Here is a 22,328-nt window from a genome sequence, read left to right on the forward strand (position 1 = left end):
ATTCAGACAGTATAAATATTATTTTCATTTGGGCAAATTAAGTCTGGTTTCACGTTAGTGTCACGCAAACTGCCGCAGTGCACACACACAGTCTGATCTGGTCCAGAGACACGATAGCACAGAGCGGATCATGTGCGCGAGTCAGCGCAGACCAGAAAACGTATAGGACCATTTGAATTCTGCACAGAATGCTGTATTTTAAAGCGATATGGATATGGATACCAAGCTCAACAGCTCTGGCTGAATTGTGATGGTATACTAAACGCTATTGGCTGTTTTAAAAGGTGGGAGGAGCTAATCTATATGTCACGTCCTGTCTTCCTGTTTCAGTGGAAATTCAGTGAACACATTGAATAATGCTGCACGTTTCAAGGCACTTCGGTGGGCCTTTAAGCCATGTTCTGTGAAACTTTGTCTTTAAAATTGGCATAAAACGTAATTTGTGATAGCCTTTTCTTCCATATTGTGGCGTATATCTTATTATGACGAGTAAAACAGCTTCTTGAACAAGAAAAAAATGTAGGGTGGGACTTTTGTTCATGGTCCATGGTGCTAAAAAAATGTGCAATATACCATGATTATGAATTGTCAACTTTGATTTCATGGTGACTTTAAGTGGGAAAAAGTTTACTGTTACATTAAAAAGATGCTATAAACTTGTACTTTTTTATTAATAACTCTTACAAGTTTTAGGTGTTGCTTGTATCATTCAATGCTTGGAAACCGAACATGAGGTGTTAACCTGAGGTGTGTCCGGCAGTGTGTGGCCACTGTCGGAAATCATGTGTGATGTGCTGTTTTCCGTTCTCTGCTCTCTGCCAGGCCACAGTTTCATTTTTAGCCCACACAGTCGTGCACTAACAGTCACTCGGGGGGAGTGGCTACATTCTCACAGTTTGCAGACTCCTCCATGTATGGGAGTCTCACAGCGGGAAACAGCTGCCAGCACATGTCAGAGACTCCCTGTTAGGCATGTTAGATGCACAAAGTGTACAAACAGATGTCTACAGTAATGTTTAGTCAGGTTGTTTTGCGTAGGTTCCCCCATGAATTTGTTGCGTTTTGTCAATTGAAGAATTTTACATGTAACATTCGATTTTGATATAGTTGCATGACGCAAACCGAGTTTAAAACTAAATAAAGACAAAAAATAACTGTTTAACTGTAATTTAAACCTAATGATGAATGTCTTTAAAAGATCTGAGTGGTGAAACATCAAAACCTTCTTGACGGCAGTGCTATTTAAATAAATAGTGTGCATTCGAAAGGCTTTACAGACCCTTTAAAAACCACGTTACGACATAACAGACATGCTTTTGATGTACATCAGCTTTATAGCGTTGTTTGGGACGGCTGCATTAATATGGAGTTGGCCCTCCCTTTGCAGCTATAACAGCTTCAACTCTTCTGGGAAGGCTTTCCACAAGGTTTAGGAGTGTGTTTATGGGAATTTTTGACCATTCTTCTAGAAGCGCATTTGTGAGGTCAGGCACTGATGTTGGACGAGAAGGCCTGGCTCGCAGTCTCCTCTCTAATTCATCCCAATGGTGTTCTATCGTAGCCTGGATGCCAGCCGAACTTAGCCCAATAGCTTTCCGGGGGGGGGGTTCTCCGGAAAAAAAATGGTATTTGGGGGCTAAAATATGTGATATTTTGGCTGGGCTGCTTGCTAAAATTCGCATTCCTGGGTCTGTATATCACATAATTGGGGTCGCTTCAACCCGCTGACATGGCAAACAACCTGCAGACTTGGCAACACAGTGCAGTTGAGTTCTGTTGACATTTGACAACTAATGTTATGCGTCGCTCCATTGCTCTGATTGGTTGTAGGTCTATCCAATTGAGGTCTTTCCTGGTTCGGTTGAAACACGCCCCATAATCACAGCCCAACGGAGCAGTATCAGACTCATATTCTGACTAGAATTGAGTATGACGACTTCAGGCTAGTTCTATCAGGTTGAGGTCAGGACTCTGTGCAGGCCAGTCAAGGTCATGTTGGAACAGGAAGGGGCCATCCCCAAACTGTTCCCACAAAGTTGGGAGCATGAAATTGTCCAAAATGTCTTGGTATGCTGAAGCATTAAGAGTTAATTTCACTGGAACTAAGGGGCCAAGCCCAACCCCTGAAAAACACCACACACCATAATCCCCCTATATATATATTTATATTATTGTTTTATAGTAATGTTAATGTAACAAGATTTTTTAAGGAAGACAAATTAAGCCTGTGACACTCTTTTGTGAGATGCACCCCAAAACTTGTGTGCACATTCAATGTATTTTAATGTTTTAAGCTTTAATGTATTTAACTTTAAACCGTTTATTTACTTACCTTTACTTATCTTATTTCCTATCTTTTTCTTCTTGGATGGCCACCTCTGGTGAAAGAGAAAAGCAAATCGTCATTAGCATATCTCTGTACCCATCCATCACTCACAGCCACACATTAATACATGCTTAAAAACAACTCAAAATAATCATAGCCAGCACAAAAAAATGCTTGCTCGCCATTTCTCTCCCGGATAAACACCTTAAAGGATCACTATCACTATGTCACTATAATCAGCTGAAAATGCACCTTGTAGCATTTGCGTGTCAGGCAAAGAGCAAGCGATACTTACGTTTGACCTCCAGCCTGCAGGCAACTGTAGCCTCACCAAGGGCATTCTTGGCCCTGCAAGTGTAGACGCCGCCATCAAAGCTGGATGGTTTGCGGATTTCGAGCGAGCACACTCCCTGGTTGTTGATCTGCCTGTATTTGGGATCATCTCCTATGATCATCTGATTCTTCAGCCACTCGATCTTAGGCTGCAGACAAAATGCATGTCATTTCAACTGACATCAGCAAGTCATCCATCCGACTGGACCATTTCACACATGTTTTTAACACATTACCGTTGTACTCTCTCAATTAAATAAAATCAATTTTAATAAGGTGTAATTAATACATGGATGACAAACTGAGAGGCATTTAATAACCCACAGTAATGCTGTAAACTGGTGTAACTGAAGCTACATAACCCAACTCCAGTGCTAATGGTCCTGCCTCATTAATTTTATCCCTCACACACACTTAGAGGTGTCATGGTCGCTATATAAAATGTCAGACATCTCAGTCCCTGAATTTCTGCCCACTAGTGGTTCTGCACCGCATGGGTCAAATTTACAGAAGCATTTCAGCATTCTGTTAGCACATACTGTAATCCTATGATGCTAACTGATGTCACATTGCTCCATGGGTAACTTTCCAGAAAAGAGAAACATACAGAGCTCCTCTGGTATCTAATACCTTCGGTTCCACACACAGATTTTGTCCACAATATGCTACATTTCTTCAGATATCAAGATGCTAGCACAAAATGGCTAATGCAGAGGTGTTTTTAGGGAAGATGGAGATGAGGTCTTAATGTACACTCCAAATGAATTAAGCATGCTATTGTGTAACTCCAGTGAAAGTAAAAAAAAAAAAAACTTTGAGCAGTTTGATTTGAGCAGTTGAAAGCTTGTTGATCCTCATTCAGGCTAATGCTAAAGCTTTACAGGATTTAATAAATGAGTTACAGTAGCAAAGCTGAACCATATCATCCAGCTATAACTGTTAGCTATGCTTTTGAGGACAATGGATGTCAAAAATAGATATTCAGTTAGCAGATATGGCAATGCACAAGAGATCTTGCTAATCGAACTGATTCATGTGTGCTGATCTTATAGTTTTGCAAAAATGTAGCATGTGTTGTTTAGTCAACTTGCTGACTTTCACACATTAGCAGTATTAGAGGGTCAATGACAAATAAGACTGTCCAAGATAAATGAATAAATCTGGAGAAAAATATTAACATCATTCCTTTGACTAATGAAAACATAATTTTCAAAGGGAGGAAGAAGCTAACATGACAATCCTGTTGAGGAAGCAAATACCATGAAGCACCAATGGACCAAATAGTTCATAGCAAGGTGAGGAATGGTTCCAAGTGTATACTTGATTCTTTCTCCAATGTTTAGTTACTGTACATTATCACACTGTCACCAACTCTTGCGTCCCAGACATATCCTGATTTTTTAGCGCCAGAGTGGAAAAAGTAGGTAAGTTTAACCGTGTCAACTGGTCCAGATAATCATGGTGGAACGGCACAGTTTCACAACGATGGTGGAAAATAATCTATGGCATCCTTCTATGAAGTACATCATGATGCTCTCCTGTGGCTTTGAAGGTTTTAGGTTTCCAACTTCATCCAAAAAGCTCAAGACATCCTGTAACTGGTTTGGTGCCAAATAGAAATAGGGCCCCATCATGGAAATCGGGAGCAAGGGTTTTTAAATGTCACAGTCATTATACAAAATGGACTAATTCCTGACTACGTGATATTCTCTCCTCATCTGACAATGAGAAACTTGCATTTGCATTTGTTACATATAGACTTGACTATTGCAATACCTCTATTAAACACTTACAAAGAGTTCAGCATGCAGCTGCATGAATGCTAACATGAATGAAGGAATCTAAAATGAGAAATCACATTACTCCGACACTCAGATCCTTTCACTGTCTGGCTGTATCATTCAGAATTGAATTCAAGATCCTCTTATTCGTTTTTAATTTCTTCATGGTACTTTATGGTAGTGTTGTCAGAAGTAACAACTTTTAAAAATATGACAATACCAGCATTTCCCGCTAGCATTGTGAGCGCAGTTCAACGGATTCATAAACACCTCTGATTGGCCATCGTGTTCATCTGATTGGCCATTGCTCAACATATATGTCTGTGCAACAATTATCAACGCTCTTCACAGAGTGCTTACACAGATACACACGGGAATGTATGAAAACAGGTGTCTTTTAGCATATCCCTAATATATCCGCTGATAGACGGATCTGCTGATAGACGCCTGCTTTTAAATGCTCCCATATATATCCGTGTAAGACGTCTATTTACAACATGTTTTTGAAGTGTTGATCATTGTAACCAATCACAGACATATATATGTTGAGCATGTGAACACAATGCCCAATCAGAGACATATATTTTGAGATTGTGAACACGATGGACAATCAGAGGTGTTTATGAATCTGTTCAACAGCACTCAAAAGTCATTTCAGTGCCAAGCTATGGAAATCTATCCCTGACAATTTACGAGCAATTGACTCGCTATGCACTTTTAAAAAGTCTCTCAAAACACATTTGATTTGTTCACTAGGGCCTGTCCTTGATTTACCATTTCTCTTCTGTAAAACACTTTGTAAACACTGTTTTTAAAAGGTGCTACATAAGAAAAGATTTACTTACATGCAAACTCTGGAACAGGTTGTTATTGTATTGCTCGGAGCTTGTTGTAAAAACTATCATACTATCGAGGAAGCCATTAATGTGTTCTTCTATGAAACACATTATGTTCTATGGTAGCTTTGAAGGTTTTACATTTCCAATTGCATCCAACATGCCCTGGGAATCTCTGGAACTTTGTTAGCACAAAATAGAAAGCAAGCCGCATCACTGCAAGCTTTAATGAACAAGAATTTTGGAGTGTCCTAGAAGACTATACCTCATCAGGACTTGCATTTAGCCCAGATTTTGCATCCATTTCAGCTGTTCTCGAAACTTGATTCTACTACGTCCCCCTCCTTGGGAATGACAAGCTAACACAGTCCCCACATGACTGTTTACCAGCTGGCTTAAGTGGTCGGCAGGAATGACCAACAGCACTGTGCTTTTTGTACCTCATGACGACATCTATTGGCATAATTAAGCTATTTATTGAGCTTGAACCCAAGGACGTTTGGATATGTTGATACCATCATTGGATTATTAACAGCTGTTGTTTAAATTACAACGATACTCTTTCAGAAGTATATTTGTAGCAACACATCAGCTAATTCCTGGCTTCAAACATGTAGCTACTGGTTGGTAAATTGTCCACAATAGAAAAAGTGGAAGGAGGAACTTACGGTTTTGCCATGTAGTGGAAAGACGTGTAGTGTCAGTGCTCCGACTTAAATTTCACAATTATTTATTATTAACACTATATTTGGGGCTTGTTCGCTTTTTTTCTTGTTACTTTTGGTCTCGATTAACGTTACTTGTTCCAGATGAGTATGCAAGCCGGCGGTAAAAATAACCCTAAAACCAAGGCGCCTAATCCTAAGCAAGAAAGCGGCAAGATGTCGGACAACGCCTCGAGCCCGCTAACAACTGACACACTGGGGAGCAAACTGGATAAACGAAGGAGAAACATTACTGGTGAACTCATCATGCTGCTGAATTTGTCGTTGGAGTCCATTCACTCATCTATTGCTTCTATTGGGTCTACCTTGGCGACTCAAGCGACTACCATCACTGATATGGATACTAGTTTATCCGATCAGAGGGACAGGTTAACACATCTCGAACAGAAGGTCTCTACACTTCAGTCGAATAATATTCGTGTGGTTGATCTTCCGGAGGATATCGAGGAAAAGGACGTCAGGCAGATTATGACAAATTTATTCGCCTAGGTTGTCAGCGACGGCCTTCCCGCTCCACCGGAGCTTGATAGAGCACATCGGAGCCTGAGACCCAAACCCTGCCACAGTAAAAAATCGGCCATGCAAAAATCAGCGAGATCGTTGAAAGAATTTACATTCAAGGGACACAAAATCAAATTCTATGTGGACTTCTGTGCTTCGGTAGCTAATAGGAGAGCTTTGTTCAACAACATCAAGGGCCTGTTGTACAAACGCGGTGTTCGTTTTGGTATGATCTACCCGGCCAGACTTTGTGTGTCAGAAAAAGTGGAAGGAAGGCATGGAGGACTATAGCAAATCAGCAGAAGAGAGATCATTCCTACCTTTGGACTGCCTCGGACCGCACACAGTAGTTTAGTGTTGTAGCCCACAGTGGCAGCTCTGTCGTTGAGGGGAGCTGTAAACTTGGGAGCCTCGCTGAAATCGTGCTCCTTGTACTCTGGTGGTTTGTAGACAATACCTACAGGACAGGGGACAACAACCTCAGCCGAGACTGACAGTTGTCCGGAGGGTATTGCTGTTACATTAAATTATTACTATGGATGTGCAAAACTGCAGGTTTTAAAATCTACTAGTTGGTGGGTTCCTAGTCAGCTAAACGGAGCCCTGTAGAAACCCCAATCGAACACGTTCCCTAGAAGGGGTGCAATGCAAGTTGCAACAGCAAAAGATGTCGGTCTGAATGTTTATGCCTGTAGCACCTATGAATTTAAGACATGGCAGTCAATCTGGAGGGCTACCACCTGCCTGGAAGTTTCTAGTGATCCTTAATATATTCTTGTATCCAAAATCACCCCTTTACTCTCATTCACTATTCCCTATATTACACCACTAATATAGTCCATTTGAAGGAGTGAATGAAACTGAGTGAACAAATTCGGAAACTGAGAGCAAGACACAGGAATTCAATTGCCGTAATTTTCAGAGATTATACATCGGGTTGTACACTCATAATTGAGGTGCATTATGGGATTGATTGGGTGATCTCGATAATGTCCATTATGGTTTCGGACATCATTACAAATGGTAATCCCTTCTAATAGTGCACTTTATGTTGACATTTCGTTAGTCCAATTTAGACATTCTATTGACTATAAGTAACTTTGCAACTGCTTGTCAACTAGCAGTCATTGGAGTATTAGTAGACAGTCTGCTTAATATCTGCTAACACTTTACAGGTGCTGGTCATATAATTAGAATATCATCAAAAAGTTGATTTATTTCACTAATTCCATTCAAAAAGTGAAACTTGTATATTATATTCATTCATTACACACAGACTGATATATTTCAATGTTTATTTCTTTTAATTTTTATGATTATAACTGACAACTAAGGAAAATCCCAAATTCAGTATCTCAGAAAATGTGAATATTGTGAAAAGGTTCAATATTGAAGACACCTGGTGCCACACTCTAATCAGCTAATTAACTCAAAACACCTGCAAAGGCCTTTAAATGGTCTCTCAGTCTAGTTCTGTAGGCTACACAATCATGGGGAAGACTGCTGACTTGACAGTTGTCCAAAAGACGACCATTGACACATTGCACAAGGTGGGCAAGACACAAAAGGTCATTGCAAAAGAGGCTGGCTGTTCACTGAGCTCTGTGTCCAAGCACATTAATAGAGAGGTGAAGGGAAGGAAAAGATGTGATAGAAAAAAGTGTACAAGCAATAGGGATAACCACACCCTGGAGAGGATTGTGAAACAAAACCCATTCAAAAATGTGAGGGAGATTCACAAAGAGTGGACTGCAGCTGGTGTCAGTGCTTCAAGAACCACTACGCACAGATGTATGCAAAACATGGGTTTCAGCTGTCGCATTCCTTGTGTCAATCCACTCTTGAACAACAGATAGCGTCAGAAGCATCTCGCCTGGACTAACGACAAAAAGGACTGGACTGCTGCTGAGTGGTCCAAAGTTATGTTCTCTGATGAAAGTAAATTTTGCATTTCCTTTGGAAATCATGTTCCCAGAGTCTGGAGGAAGAGAGGAGAGGGGTTGCTTGAGGTCCAGTCTAAAGTTTCCACAGTCAGTGATGGTTTAGGGTGCCATGTCATCTGCTGGTGTTGGTCCACTGTATTTTCTGAGGTCCAAGGTCAACGCAGCCGCATACCAAGAAGTTTTAGAGCACTACATGCTTCCTGCTGCTGACCAACTTTATGGAGATGCAGATTTAATTTTCTAACAGGACTTGGCTCCTGCACACAGTGCCAAAGCAACCAGTACCTGGTTTAAGGACCATGGTATCCCTGTTCTTAATTGGCCAGCAAACTCGCCTGACCTTAAACCCATAGAAAATCTATGGGGTATTGTGAAGAGGAAGATGCGATATGCCAGACCCAACAATGCAGAAGAGCTGAAGGCCCCTATCAGAGCAACCTGGGCTCTCATAACACCTGAGCAGTGCCACAGACTGATCGACTCCATGCCATGCCGCATTGCTGCAGTAATTCAGGCAAAAGGAGCTCCAACTAAGTATTGAGTGCTGTACATGCTCATACTTTTCATGTTCATACTTTTCAGTTGGCCAAGATTTCTAAAAATCCTTTCTTTGTATTGGTCTTAAGTTATATTCTAATTTTCTGAGATACTGAATTTGGGATTTTCCTTAGTTGTCAGTCATAATCATCAAAATTAAAAGAAAGAAACATTTGAAATATATCAGTCTGTGTGTAATGAATGAATATAATAAATAAGTTTCACTTTTTGAATGGAATTAGTAAAATAAATAAACTTTTTGATGATATTCTAATTAAATGACCAGCACCTGTATTTTGATGCTCCCCCAACAGACATTCTACTGACTAGTATACACTATGTCAACTTATTCTACTAACCCTAACCATAACCTAACAGTCTACTTATATTTCTAATGAGATTTTGTTGACATATAGTTGTGTCTGGGATGTGTCTGGAATCGCCCCTACACCCTTTTTTCCGAAAACAGTCGAACTCGTGGAGGAGTGCAGTGGGCGGAGCTAAAGAGAGCATGCACACACACATGCAATACATTCTTAGCATTATCCCTCTTGCATTAACTTTCTATTCACTATACGTTTGTGTTGTTTATATTATATGCACTTATGCGCCGATTGCAGGGCCGGCCCGTGGCATAGGCGGAATAGGCAAATGCTAGGGGCGCCACTCATCCATAGGGTCGGCAAAATGTATTACTGATACTATTTTATTAATATTAATTCGAAATATTAACTTAACTAAGTCCCCCGCCTCTTCCCGGTCCGCCTCATCAATCTCCCCCCGCCGAGCTACTTGAAGGGCGTCAGAAATATAACGCGCGATCAGTTTAACGTTGGGAATTTGTTGTGTCGCGTCGCCTCTCGCCGCATCCAACATGCTTTCATTTTTTAGGGTGCTTGGCCGCTCGCGCCAGGTGTAGACCTATTTTTTTACGGTCTATGGTGTAGACACGATGAAAGTTGCCTGATAATTTTATTACGGATGGCCGAATTGTAGTGTCAAAAAGACAGAAGCCCTCTGATGCAGGGAAGATAAGGGATACACTGCAAAAATGCTCTTCTTACTTAGTATTTGTGTCTTGTTTCTAGTCTAAATATCTAAAACTTCTTAAATTAAGATGCATTTACTAGATAAGTAAAATTACATACGATATATTTTCTTGTTTTCTTGAAAATAAAATCAAAATTGAGTTTATGCTTAAAACAAGCTAAATTATCTCCCAATGGGGTGAGAAAAATAATCTAGTTTCTGATTTGAATCTTGTTTCTGTCCCAAACAGAAACCAGATAATTTTTCTCACCCCATTTGGCAGATCATTTAGCTTGTTTTAAGCAAAAACTCACTTAATTTGAGTGTCCCCCCCCCCCCCCCCCCAGAAAACAAGAAAAAATATCTAGTGTCATTTTACTAGTAAATACATCTTGATTTAAGAATTTGTAGATATTTGGACTGGAAACAATAAAAAAATACTAAATAAGAAGAGCATTTTTTGCAGTGTAAAGACAGAGGTAAAGTGATGTAGGCTAATGAATGTACAGTTTATTTAATTGCATAGTAGTAAAATACTAATGTTCGCTAATTAATTCCAGTTTTACCTTAAACTTTATGCAAACAGCTGTTCTGGGTTCTCCAGAGGCCACAGCCAGTGTGATTTTGTAGATAAAAACGCAAGCAATATCACTTTTTTAATAGCCTAATGTTTTTACTCTACAGTTGTGCAGTTTTAAGGGGACGTATGGGAATTTTAAAATGTATTTGCCAAAATTAGTAATGATATTTATATACAGGTTTATTTAAAATAGCAACATTTTATTTCAAATTCACATTAAATATCTACATTTCTCAGTTTCATTAATGGTGAAAACATGAATGTGCATAGTTTAGTGGAAGATTGCTGCCATCTACTGGAAAACAAACACTTTTGCTAGTTCTCAATGAATAGTTTGTGCATGAATGCTATATTACTCTTGCTATTTGTGTTTAGGCTGTAATGTGGCATAGGTGCTATTTTTGTATAGTTTAACTATCATCAGCCTTTTAAAAAATAAAATAATAATAATAACATCATGAACATAATGACAGGGTAGAATGGACTGCACATCATATAAAACAACAACAATGAAAATAAAAAAATCAATGCATTACAAAAATAAAACAGTAGTAATTCCACAACTTAGACTGATAACATGTAGTGCTAAACCTTAATAGGGGCACCAAGTAAAATCTTGCCTAGGGCAGCAAATTGGTCAGGGCCGGCCCTGGCCGATTGCCAACAAAACAGAGACATTTGTTGCAGTTGCATTCACCGCCTGCGATTTCAAATCATGACCGGGAACAATGACCGGGACTCATGACCAGGAACAAACAAACACACTTGCAGAACTCCGTTGCTGCTCCGGAAAAACAAACTGCATCCAATGTTTAACGCTGGGTTATTTGGGAAGCTGAACAAGGTTATCTTTCCCTCACAACCAAAAACACACTTCTTTAGTGACGTTGTTGATTTCGTGGTCTAAAAACAAAATGCCAGCACTGTCGTAACCTGAACAAAACTCTGCATGCACACATCGAATCCGGCAGGAGTGTATTTGGCACAGAAATACTCTTACATCTTATACATTACTCATACATTTTTTTTTAATCTTGGCCATGTTTAGCATAAGAATCCAACTCTTTAACAGTGTAAATTAGTCAGAATGCATGAGATAGCATTAGACCATATGGGACCATTTCAGGGGGCAGCCATTTGTAGTGGTGTCCAAAATCATAGTGACGCGAGTGCACTCATTCAATCCCATAATGCACCACAATAACAAGTGTACAACTGATGTAAACTCAACTGCTAGAGAATACCCTTAATGCACTGTGAGAGTCACACACAGAATGAATTCCCGTATCTGACCAGATGATGGCGTCCGCAGCTGAATCATCCCTCCATACATTTCCCAAACTGCTAGTCCAATGTGGCTACAGCGTAACATCGTACAGGTATAAATTACTTTAATTGATTATTAAATTGTTTAATTAAGGTTTATACATGCTAGTTTCCATGACAGAGTTTCAGATCATCTTTTCATTACTGGAGCTGCCAGTTTGCCAAGCTTCAAATGATTATTAAGCAGCAAACACAAACAATGTAAAAGCGGCAACCCTTCCGGCACTCAGTGTCCGTTTTCACTCACTCGTTTCATTCACTCCTTCAAGTGGACTATACTAGTGGAGTAATGTAGGGAATGGTGAATGTGGGTAGCTATAGGGGGTTGTAGTTCAATTTCGAACACAGCCTAGTAATCCTGAACTAACATGTTCTCACACCCAACCTGTCACATATTGACGCTTGGTCAAGAAACATTTGGACCTCACTTTTTAACACACAGAGTACCCCTTTAGCATAATTTTTGCTTTCAGTTGTTTGCCTTATGCGTCAGATCAAAACACATAATTCTATGCATTTGTAAAAGTAGACATAATATTATTAATATTTATAGGCTACTTTTTGGAGCAACTAACCTCACTCGTACCCTAAACCTACCCACTTCTAAAGAATATAAAACATGCAACAGGCAAATAAAAGTACAGTCACAGGTATTTATTGCAAAAACTGACCAAAATCAGTATAAAGTATTAACTCATGTTGCATTCCAAGTCTTCTGAAGACATAGGATATCTTTATGTGAATAACAGAGTGGATCTTAAAGTTGCAACTGATTTTATTTGAGTGCTGTGATGTATTTCCAAGTGAAAAGGAATATTGAATAATTGGCAGGGTTTTACTTCAGCGCTCCTCCTCTCCATCTCTCACTCATAGCAGACTAACGGTTAGAGGGGAGTGGTTAAGGATATTCAAACCCAAGCCGTCAAACTGCCGTCATCGGAAAGGGAACGTTACTTTTCAGATTTTGATTAAAGATTACCACGGCAAAAAATTGTTTTCTGTCTTTTAACTTGCACGGATTAATTTTTCACCCTAAGACCTGTAATGTATGCTTACAAAGTAAATAAGATCGATTTTGATTTCATGACGCGATTGGTCAAGAGACACACAAGAGCCAATGTCATTTGACAATCAAAGCTGATGTAATGACTCAATCAGTCACGAGACATACGAGAACCAATGCGATTTCACTATCAAAGCTGACGTAACGTTTCTTCGGGCGGCAATTTTTTAATGTGTGCATATGATGTACGGCGGACGGAGACGGTGATCACTTTTGGGTCTTTTCTTCACACAAATCAATCGTTTGGCCTCGAAACACTTGGGATATTTGTACTTTAAATAAATTGTGCCTTTAGTCGTATATCCTGTGTTTTATATCATATAATCGGCAAAGGGGTGGGGTTGGGTTATGTGCTCAAACATAAATAAAATTGAAATTAAATAGAATAAAATAAACGTACATAAAATTCTGCTGGCTGATTAAATTGAGAATTACACTCCAACATGTCATAATGGCACAAATTATAACCCAATACAATTTCATCATGATGATAACATTCCCATGCCCAACGTGTCTGTGTATGACGCTAAAGGTTTCTCATTGAAAGCAATGGGGTACCCTGTGCTTTAAAAAAATGACACTGAAAGGTCCTGACGAATGTGACAAATTGGGAGTGAGAAAGTGTTGCCTGAACACCTCGATTAGCTTAATCAGGTGTGTTTAATTAGGGTTGGAGCTAAACTGCTGGACAGAGACCACAGATTTAAGCGGAAAAGAGGTTGCCCAATGCTGTATAGCATAGCAAGCTGCTTGCATGTGAATTAAAGCACTAAACATATCAAAAACATATAAAATCATCATTGTTCGTCAAATAGTTGATCATTGTGACTCTTCCCTAGAACTGATATGCAACACAATCAAAGGCCTTGTCCTTGCAAAATGCGTTTGGCTCAGGATAGAAGGTTACAGGAAGTTGGAAGTTAAGAAACATAACCAGCTCAGTGTCAGCAACGTTGGGGTGTAGTACTTATGTGGAGAGCTGACTGACACATATGTTGCTAAATTATTGTCAGTTTTGCAGCACTGCAGCATAATACGTGGTGTCATGCAAATCCATGTACCACTGATGTGAGGAATGAGAACTGTCATTAGCACTCAAGGCAGAGCCAAGTTTTATCTCCACACATTGAGGGCACTTAGTATGTGCTCTCAGTGTGTGCTGCCAACAAAACTCACGTTTTAAAGGAACAGTTCATGTAGTACAAGTTATTAATATCAACTATATCAATGATAAGATTAGTTTATTTGTAGGCTGTTTGCATCTTGCTATATTAATAAAGAATGTGAGGTCATGTGTGCAATTATCTACCCTCTTTTTGAGCCACTCAAGGTCCTACATTAGTAATTTTACCTCAGTCAAATTATCCATATTGTTTTCATTTATTTTTCTTCAGAAACCAAGTTCACTTTACTTAATGGGAGAAGTTTGAAATGTCGCAAAACAATGACATGTTGTGACCTTACCTGTTTTCTGAATATGAGCAGAATCTTTTGTTACAGCAGTATTCTCACTCTTTCCAACCTTGTTTTCGGCAAAAACTCTGAAGGTGTATACATTTCCCATCACAAGGTCCGTGACTGTGGCGTTCAGCCTGTGGAAGTGCTCGAGAACCGTAAACCAATCCTGCCAAAAACAGTAATATCCTTAGTATGACAGGACATTATAGACTATCGCTAAATTGAGAGCAAGCCTGAAAATATTTCCCTGTGGGCTCCATCCAATAAATAAATCGTAAACAAAGTGATTTGCATTACAGTGTTAAATATCGACAGGACACAGTGGCTTTGGCTAAAGTGCCTTTAGATGAAGTGTTTTTGTACTGTATGTACTCTAGACATCTTGTATTCGCATCGAGCTAGCTGTTTAGTATCATGAATCGCATCATGACAGTCAGAGTTATGATATGTCATCATGGAGCTCTCTCTCTATCTGTCAGCACTTTACACATTCCCAACCTGATGATCTCCCGCCAAGGAGCCATCTGACCCATGCCTTCGAACACCCAGATACATGATTATAGATAGACGCGTCATGCCCATATACAGAGTCTCAAGACTCTTCATTTAAAGTTACAGACTAGACAGAAGGCTAAATTAAGCCTTGCGTAAGTGTGACGACATACAGAAAAGTGCTTTGAGGAGCATTAACTGCTTGCTGTCAATTATCACTGTGATAAGTGTGAGGATGTGGTTTAGGCTAGCAGAGCAAGCACACATCTGCCCAAAGTTGTTTAATACAGCAGGTCAAACTCTATATTACGGTATATAAGCTGATTTTGGTGGCTTGTTTTTTCTATGCATCCCTGGTATCAAAAAATAAATAAAAAATACTGTATAGTAGAAATGATAATAGAAATACTCCTGTTCTTGATAAGGAGAAACTCAGACAGTAACTGGGTTTCAAATTAAAATTGGAATACTGTTAAATATTACGCTGTTAAATTTACTTCTGCATGGGGAAAACTTTTGCCCTCACACTAAATTCTTAATCGTGTGGATTCCTATGAAAATGACTGGCTTTTGCCCAATTTCTCAAACAATGGTCAATGTAGCTGCATTTTTAGGTTAGGGAATTATATTAGTTAGTGGAATATATTTCAAAGCTTACCTTCCTCTGGCCAAGGACTCGATTCTAGCCTGAAATTTTCTCACTCAAACCACTGCCTGCTGTTGTTTCTGATTGGTTTTAAAGGGAAAAGCTGCCCACAACTGCTGGTCAATGATCAGTTTTCTCCGTAATAATAGAATATTGGCGAAAGAGATTTGGTGATTGCACTCTTGAGAGTGTCAAAGGTTTCCATTACAGCGTGTTTTGGAGCGTTGAGCAATGTAGCCAATCACAAACATATCTGTTGATCTCTTGAACACAGTGGCTAATCAGAGGTGTTTAAGGTACAATCAACTCACTGCTCAAAATGCCAGAGTTCCCTTTCGAGGGAACTTGAAATGCTTCCAAGACACTTTGGGATACGCGTAGCGCGTATCCCAAAGTGTCTTTGACGCAGTTCTCGTTCCCTTTCTCAGGGAACAAGGGTTATAGTCATAACCCGAGACGTTTTTGTACAGTGCTGAGTTCTACATTCTTGCAAACCCTCTCTTTATACACCGATCAGGCATTACATTATGACCACTGTACACTAATTATCTCTTCGTCATGGCACCTGTTAGTGGGTGGGATATATTAGGCAGCAAGTGAACATTTTGTCCTCAGAGTTGACGTGTTAGAAGCAGGAAAAATGGGCAAGCATAAGACAAGCGAGTTTGACAAGGGCCAAATTGTGATGGCTAGAAGACTGGGTCAGAACATCTCCAAAACTGCAGCTCTTGTGGGGTGTTCCTGGTCTGCAGTGGTCAGTATCTATCAAAAGTGCTCCAAGGAAGGACCAGTGGTGAACCGGCAACAGGGTCATGGGCGGCCAAGGCTCATTGATGCACGTGGGGAGCGAAGGCTGGCCCGTGTGGTCTGATCAAACAGACGAGCTACTGTAGCTCAAATTGCTCAAGAAGATAATACTGATTTTGATAGAAAGGTGTCAGAATACACAGAGCATCGCAGTTTGTTGCGTATAGGGCTGCAACAGTGGGCATGTGAGCATCAGAACTGGACCACAGAGCAATGGAAGAAGGTGGTCTGGTCTGATGACGTGGATCACGTGAATCACGTGACGTGATGACGTGAATCATGTTTTCTTTTACATCACGTGGATGGCCGGGTGCGTATGCGTCGCTTACCTGGGGAACACATGGCACCAGGTGCACTATGGGAAGAAGGCAAGCCAGCAGAGGCAGTGTGATGCTTTGGGCAATGTTCTCCTTGGAAACCTTGGGTCCTGCCATCCATGTGGATGTCAATTGTACCACCTACCTAAGCATTGTTGCAGACCACGTACACCCTTTCATGGAAACGGTATTGCCTGGTGGCTGTGGCCTCTTTCAGCAGGATAATGCGCCTGCCACAAAGCAAAAAAGGGTTCAGGAATGGTTTGAGGAGTACAACAGCGAGTTTGAGGTGTTGACTTGGCCTCCAAATTCCCCAGATCTCAATCCAATCGAGCATCTGTGGGATGTGCTGAACAAACAAGTCTGATCCATGAGGGCCACACCTCACAACTTACAGACTTCTTGGTGCCTGACACCACAACACACCTTCAGGGGTCTAGTGGAGCCCATGCCTCGACGGGTCAGGGCTGTTTTGGCAGCAAAAGGCGGACCAACACAATATTAGGTCATAATTATAAGCCTGATCTGTGTAAGTTAACTTAACAAACAAAGTGTAGACATTATGTAGGCTAAATAAGAGATTCAATGTGAGATTCATTGCGATCTCATATATAAAAAATGTATAAAAGGAATGTTCTTTGCACACTTTCTAGGCGATATAATCCATTAAGAGTTTGAATAAACTTTTTGCTGCATTAGGTAAAGCAATGGTTATTTAAATGTTTTTAAGGAGGAAGCAGATCTAGCCTTACCCTGTAGTTGGTTCACCCTCCGCCTATTTGTGGGGCATTGTTTTATTATGTTTTACTGTTTTATTTTATTTTTAGTAATTAAAATATTTTCAATATAACATGTATTTTAGTTACAATGTATACAATTGAAATATTTGTATATAATGAATTGTGTATCAATTAAAATGCAAATGTATCCAAATGATGTCAGAAGGTCAAGACCTCTGAATTGGGACAGGCCAGAATTGCAGGACTGCAGACATCTGATGTGATTAAAACGAGCTACATGTCATGTTATGTTCATTTTATGTTAGATAACAGTTTATTAAATGTGCAATTTTTCTCACACCCAATAAAACTGTTCCTTAAATCAAAAGGGAAGTACTGTAGTTCATTTTCCAACAATGAGTTACTTACTCCAGTTTTCTTGTCAGCTTTCTGAATGGTGTATCCAGTGATCTCAGTGTTGCCGCTGTCTTTGGGAGGGGTCCATTCCAAAGCTGCATTGAAGCCCCAAGAGTCGACTAGCTTGACAGATGAAGGAGGACCGGGCAGATCTACACACAACCATTAAAAATGATTTAGCCTCTTTAGTACGGATCATTTTACACCGGGAGGTCTTACTCAGTAAACAGAGGTGTCAAGGAATGGACTAAGAATGAAAATGCAAGGGAGACAGAAATAGACAAGGCTCACGAAGAGCGCTGAAATTAACGATCTCTAGATCATAGCATGTCTCACCGACAATCTGAATTATGAGGGCCGCCTTGTCTTCGAAGCTGTCGACCTTCACGGTCATCTCATAGCTGCCAGAGTCATCTCTCTCAGCCTTGCGGATAAACAGGATGCTATCTTTCTCGCTGTTGCGGACATTCACCTTCTTCGTATCCAAAGGCTGGCCATCCTTGGTCCAAGATATCACAGGTTTAGGTTTTCCCTATAAAATGGAGAATTACGCAACATATTAGAGCATATCATAGAATAACAGCTGTGTTTGATGTAGATATACAAAGAAAACTCTGAACTTACACAGAATGGGATAACAAGATTGATCTGTTCGCCAACATGCTTGACTTGTCTTGACCTCAGGGCACGGGGCAAGCGGATCTTGGGCCGATCTGATAAAAAAAACACACACAAACAAATTTAGAAGTGCATTTATTTAATTATTTATTTATTTATTTATTTATTTAATTAAACCTCTTTTGGGTTTAGATTTTAGATTGACTTATATGAGCTGTTTTTGTTGGCTTGTATTTTCTGTATTTACATAAAATAAAAATAATAATAATTTTTCTTATATAGGTCTTATTTTGAAATGCATAAACAGTGTTAAATTGCACAAACTGAACTTGAAACTGGCAATACATATGTATGATATAAAACAGCTATATATATGTTATTATTTAATGCTCACACCATTATTTAAATGAGTTAAAGATTAACTTCAATTGGACAGGTTCGCTCTTGCTATACTGTTTATTGGAGGTCCATGGCACCGTTTCTTCGGTCACTGGAATGCATCCAGAAATAGATCTGTGAGGAATGCCAGACTGTCTGCAGGTCAACAGCCTTCATATTACAGGCCAGTCTCATCCTCATCACTAGTTGCTCTATTTCTACACTACATGTGAAGGGATGATGTTAAAAACAAACAAAATTCATTTATAGTTGAAACAGGGATGTCTGTTGGTGAAACCAGTATAACAGTGGTTTCCGAACCCAACATCCTTCTGTGTGCTCCCTCTCTTCCACTTAGGGTGTGTTTACACGACAACAATGAACAAAAAACAGATGGCATTATTGTCAAAATGATCCCTTTTCACAGATCTGCGAAAATGACTAAAAAGGCTGTATTATGCATGCCAGGCCAGTAGTTGGCGATGTCACTTTGTCAAGAAACACAACTCGAAAACAAAATACGCATGTTTTGGCATCTAATACGCATGCGCATGATGTCACCGTTTTCACAAATTCACGTTTTTGTTGTTTACATGGAGACGGTAAAGGCATCATTTTCAAAACCTTCCACTTTGAAACCCGTTTTCAAAAGCTTGCGTTTTCATGCCCCAAAACCGCTGTTGTCCTGTAAATGAATGGTCAAAACGTATAAAACGTTTTCTGTTTTCAGTTGAAAATGAAAAAAAGTAGTGTAAACATACCCTTAGACTGCAGTCACGCCTTTTCCATCAAGGGACAATATTTGCCTCCTTAGAGGGTGCACTGTGTAAAATTTTAGCGGCATCTAGCGATGAGGTTGTGAATCCCCCCCCACTGCTCCCCCTTCCCTTTCGAAGCACAAAGAGAAGCAACTGTGGTCAACACAGGACAAAGATAACGTCGTCTGAGACAGCAGAGAGTAGCTAGCGCTCTGTAGAGAAGTTTGTCCATTTTCTACGGTAGAAACATGGCGGCACAAAATGGCGACTTCACTGTAAGGGGACCCGCGGTGTATGTAGACAGAAATGACACATTTCCAAGGTAATAAAAACAAAACGGTTAATTATGTAAGGTCTTTATACACCACTGAAAATATAGTGATGTTTATTATATTGCATTTCTGTCAATAGATCCTCAAATATTACACACTGCACCTTTAAATTGATTTTCAGGTGCCTTTTTTACCTTTATAAAGGCACAGTTTTACTAACACTATTAAATGACAAGCTGCATCTAGATGTAGGCTTACACACTGTTTAATGCTGCTCAGAGGAGGCTTGAATGCAATTATGGCATAAATAATGTTTTGAGATAGAGAAATGTGAAGCGGTGGTAAAAATTAAGTGATACTCTTACATATTAAACTGAAACCACCAGTAGGTGGTGGTAAGTCACTGTCTGAATGAGTGAGTCATTGAGTCGTTCATTCATTTATTCAGTAACAAAGCAAGTGTATTTATGAATGAATGTTGAATCGGTTCTCACGATTCGTTCACTAACGAAACATCGCTGTGTTGCTTGAAGACATACAACAGTTCTGCTTTCTTGCTTGTATAATTTATTATCAACATTAAAAACAATAATTCGCACAAGGTATGTTTTTGTATCGAAGAGAGTTTGAGTCTTAAATCGATCTCTATGCACAGTCGGTGTCTATATTCATGCTAGTAAGCGTGGTTACACTTTATTTTAAGGTGTGTGTGTTACAGTGTAATTATACATTTAACTACTGTGTAATTAACTACATGTACTATAGGGTTAGGGTGTGGTTTAAGTTAGTTGCATGTAATTAAGCACAATTTATAGTAATTACTATAGTAACTACATGCAAACCATAAAATAAAGTGTTAGCATAAGTGCTAAATCAACTTTTACAAAGGTGCATTGTCAAGAAGCACTAATTTACTCTGCACTCAACCTATCATATGCACGCAGCTTGTGTGGATGCAGTCAGTTTTGACCACAAAAGATGAGGTAATCTGATTAGACGTCATATATTTGGCACTACAATTTTCCTGTTTTTACACTAGAGGCAGCATTTTGCCTGTTAGAAATTGAAAATGCTCGGTTTTAATAGCAGTTTAAGGTGGGGTAGAATTAAATGAACACATTTTGAACCCAGCATTTTGTTTGGGTATCTCTTCTGTCACCTTACATACCCCAGTTTGGGAACCACTGCTCTAGACAACCATGTGCCACCCAGGACCTTTGTCCTCTCTGATCTAAATCCTTACTGGCTGTCCTCTCCGAGCACATCTGTATCTGTTATCAGGGAACAGCCTCCCAAATCTAGCCCACCAGACCTCTAATCTTTACTTCCCAGGACTGCAGAGCAACAAGTTGAGTCATTAGGACAGGAAACAATTGACACCTGTGGAGCGACACACATTGCTGAGCTGACATGTTGACACAATACTTGGTTTAGCTGGCACTGTGGGATGACACAGTTGGCTTTGAAGGTTTGCATGCCGCTCTCCTTCGGCTTACTTTACCATACCTGACCTAATTTCTCTATTGCCTGTGCTTGTACGTGTAAAAGCCTAATCCTGCTTCTTCGATCCCTTTTTGCAGTCCGTGTTCTTGAATCGCTGCCACACACCACAACATTCACCTGCTAAACCCAAATGGATGAACAGAGCATTACCTTTGATTCTCCAAGCCAACATGCCTGCATATCTCTTTTCGGTCAGGATTGTTTGACCTAATAACTACATAAGTTGATTTCAGGATCTTATTTGGCCATTTAAAAAAAAGGGGGGAAAAGATATAGAAATATTTGATTTCTTGGTTAAAATGGTCCTAGCATTAACAGTTCAAAACACAAGGGACCCATGTCAACATGGAAAGCATTACTGCACCCTTTGACCTGAACATTTTTCTCTGTTGTCCTCTTTTATCAGTGACCCTGGCTATTTCTGATGTCTCATTTGATATAATTAATATCTAATTGTCAGAGCAATTCCACATTTTATAAATAAAAGTAAACCATAAAAATATTCAGTGTCTATTCACACCAAATGCAAATAGCATGCCTTGTTGACAAGTGCCATTCGCACTGGCTCCGCCTAACAGTGCCTGGTTGGGCCAAACAAGATTTAAAAAACTGCTCATATTTCAACGTCTTCAGTGGCACAATCAGTAAAGCATAAGGTGTAAGGATATAGATTTTGACGCAATCGACCCGGGTTCGAATCCGCCTTTTGCAGAGCTCGCTCTTATCTCTTTTCCCATCACAAATCACAATGGAAAGGCATTTACTTTCAATAAAAAAGTAAGAACATTTTCTAAATGTGGAAATAAATTCCCAATCGAAATGTTTAATAATAATAAAAGCATTTATTGGGTAGGGTTATGGATAGGTGTAGGGAGGGCTTTTATTGTCTCATTAAGGCATCCATTTAATAATTGTAATAAATATAATCATATAATATTTTAAATAATATTATTGCATCCTGTT

General features: G+C 39.6%; 1 protein-coding gene across 4 annotated transcripts in view; it reads right to left on the reverse strand.

Moving 5' to 3' along the window:
- Positions 1-22,328, reverse strand: part of mybpha (myosin binding protein Ha) — a 34,683-nt gene that overhangs the window by 870 nt on the left and 11,485 nt on the right. For 2 of the 4 annotated variants that reach the window (XM_079802947.1, XM_079802949.1), the window contains 7 exons: positions 18,461-18,549; positions 18,173-18,368; positions 17,849-17,988; positions 14,445-14,604; positions 6,823-6,959; positions 2,622-2,808; positions 2,333-2,378 (listed from right to left, as the gene is read on the reverse strand). In XM_079802947.1, coding sequence (XP_079659073.1) covers positions 2,344-2,378; positions 2,622-2,808; positions 6,823-6,959; positions 14,445-14,604; positions 17,849-17,988; positions 18,173-18,368; positions 18,461-18,549 — 944 coding nt within the window. In that variant the 3' untranslated portion in view covers positions 2,333-2,343. Of the gene's footprint in view, positions 1-2,332; positions 2,379-2,621; positions 2,809-6,822; positions 6,993-14,444; positions 14,605-17,848; positions 17,989-18,172; positions 18,369-18,460; positions 18,550-22,328 lie in introns of all 4 variants that reach the window. The other 2 variants (XM_079802948.1, XM_079802946.1) reach the window with 1 other exon arrangement.

Source organism: Gobio gobio (assembly GCF_949357685.1).
Source record: "Gobio gobio genome assembly, chromosome: 21".
In the NCBI taxonomy this organism is placed as follows: domain Eukaryota; kingdom Metazoa; phylum Chordata; class Actinopteri; order Cypriniformes; family Gobionidae; genus Gobio; species Gobio gobio.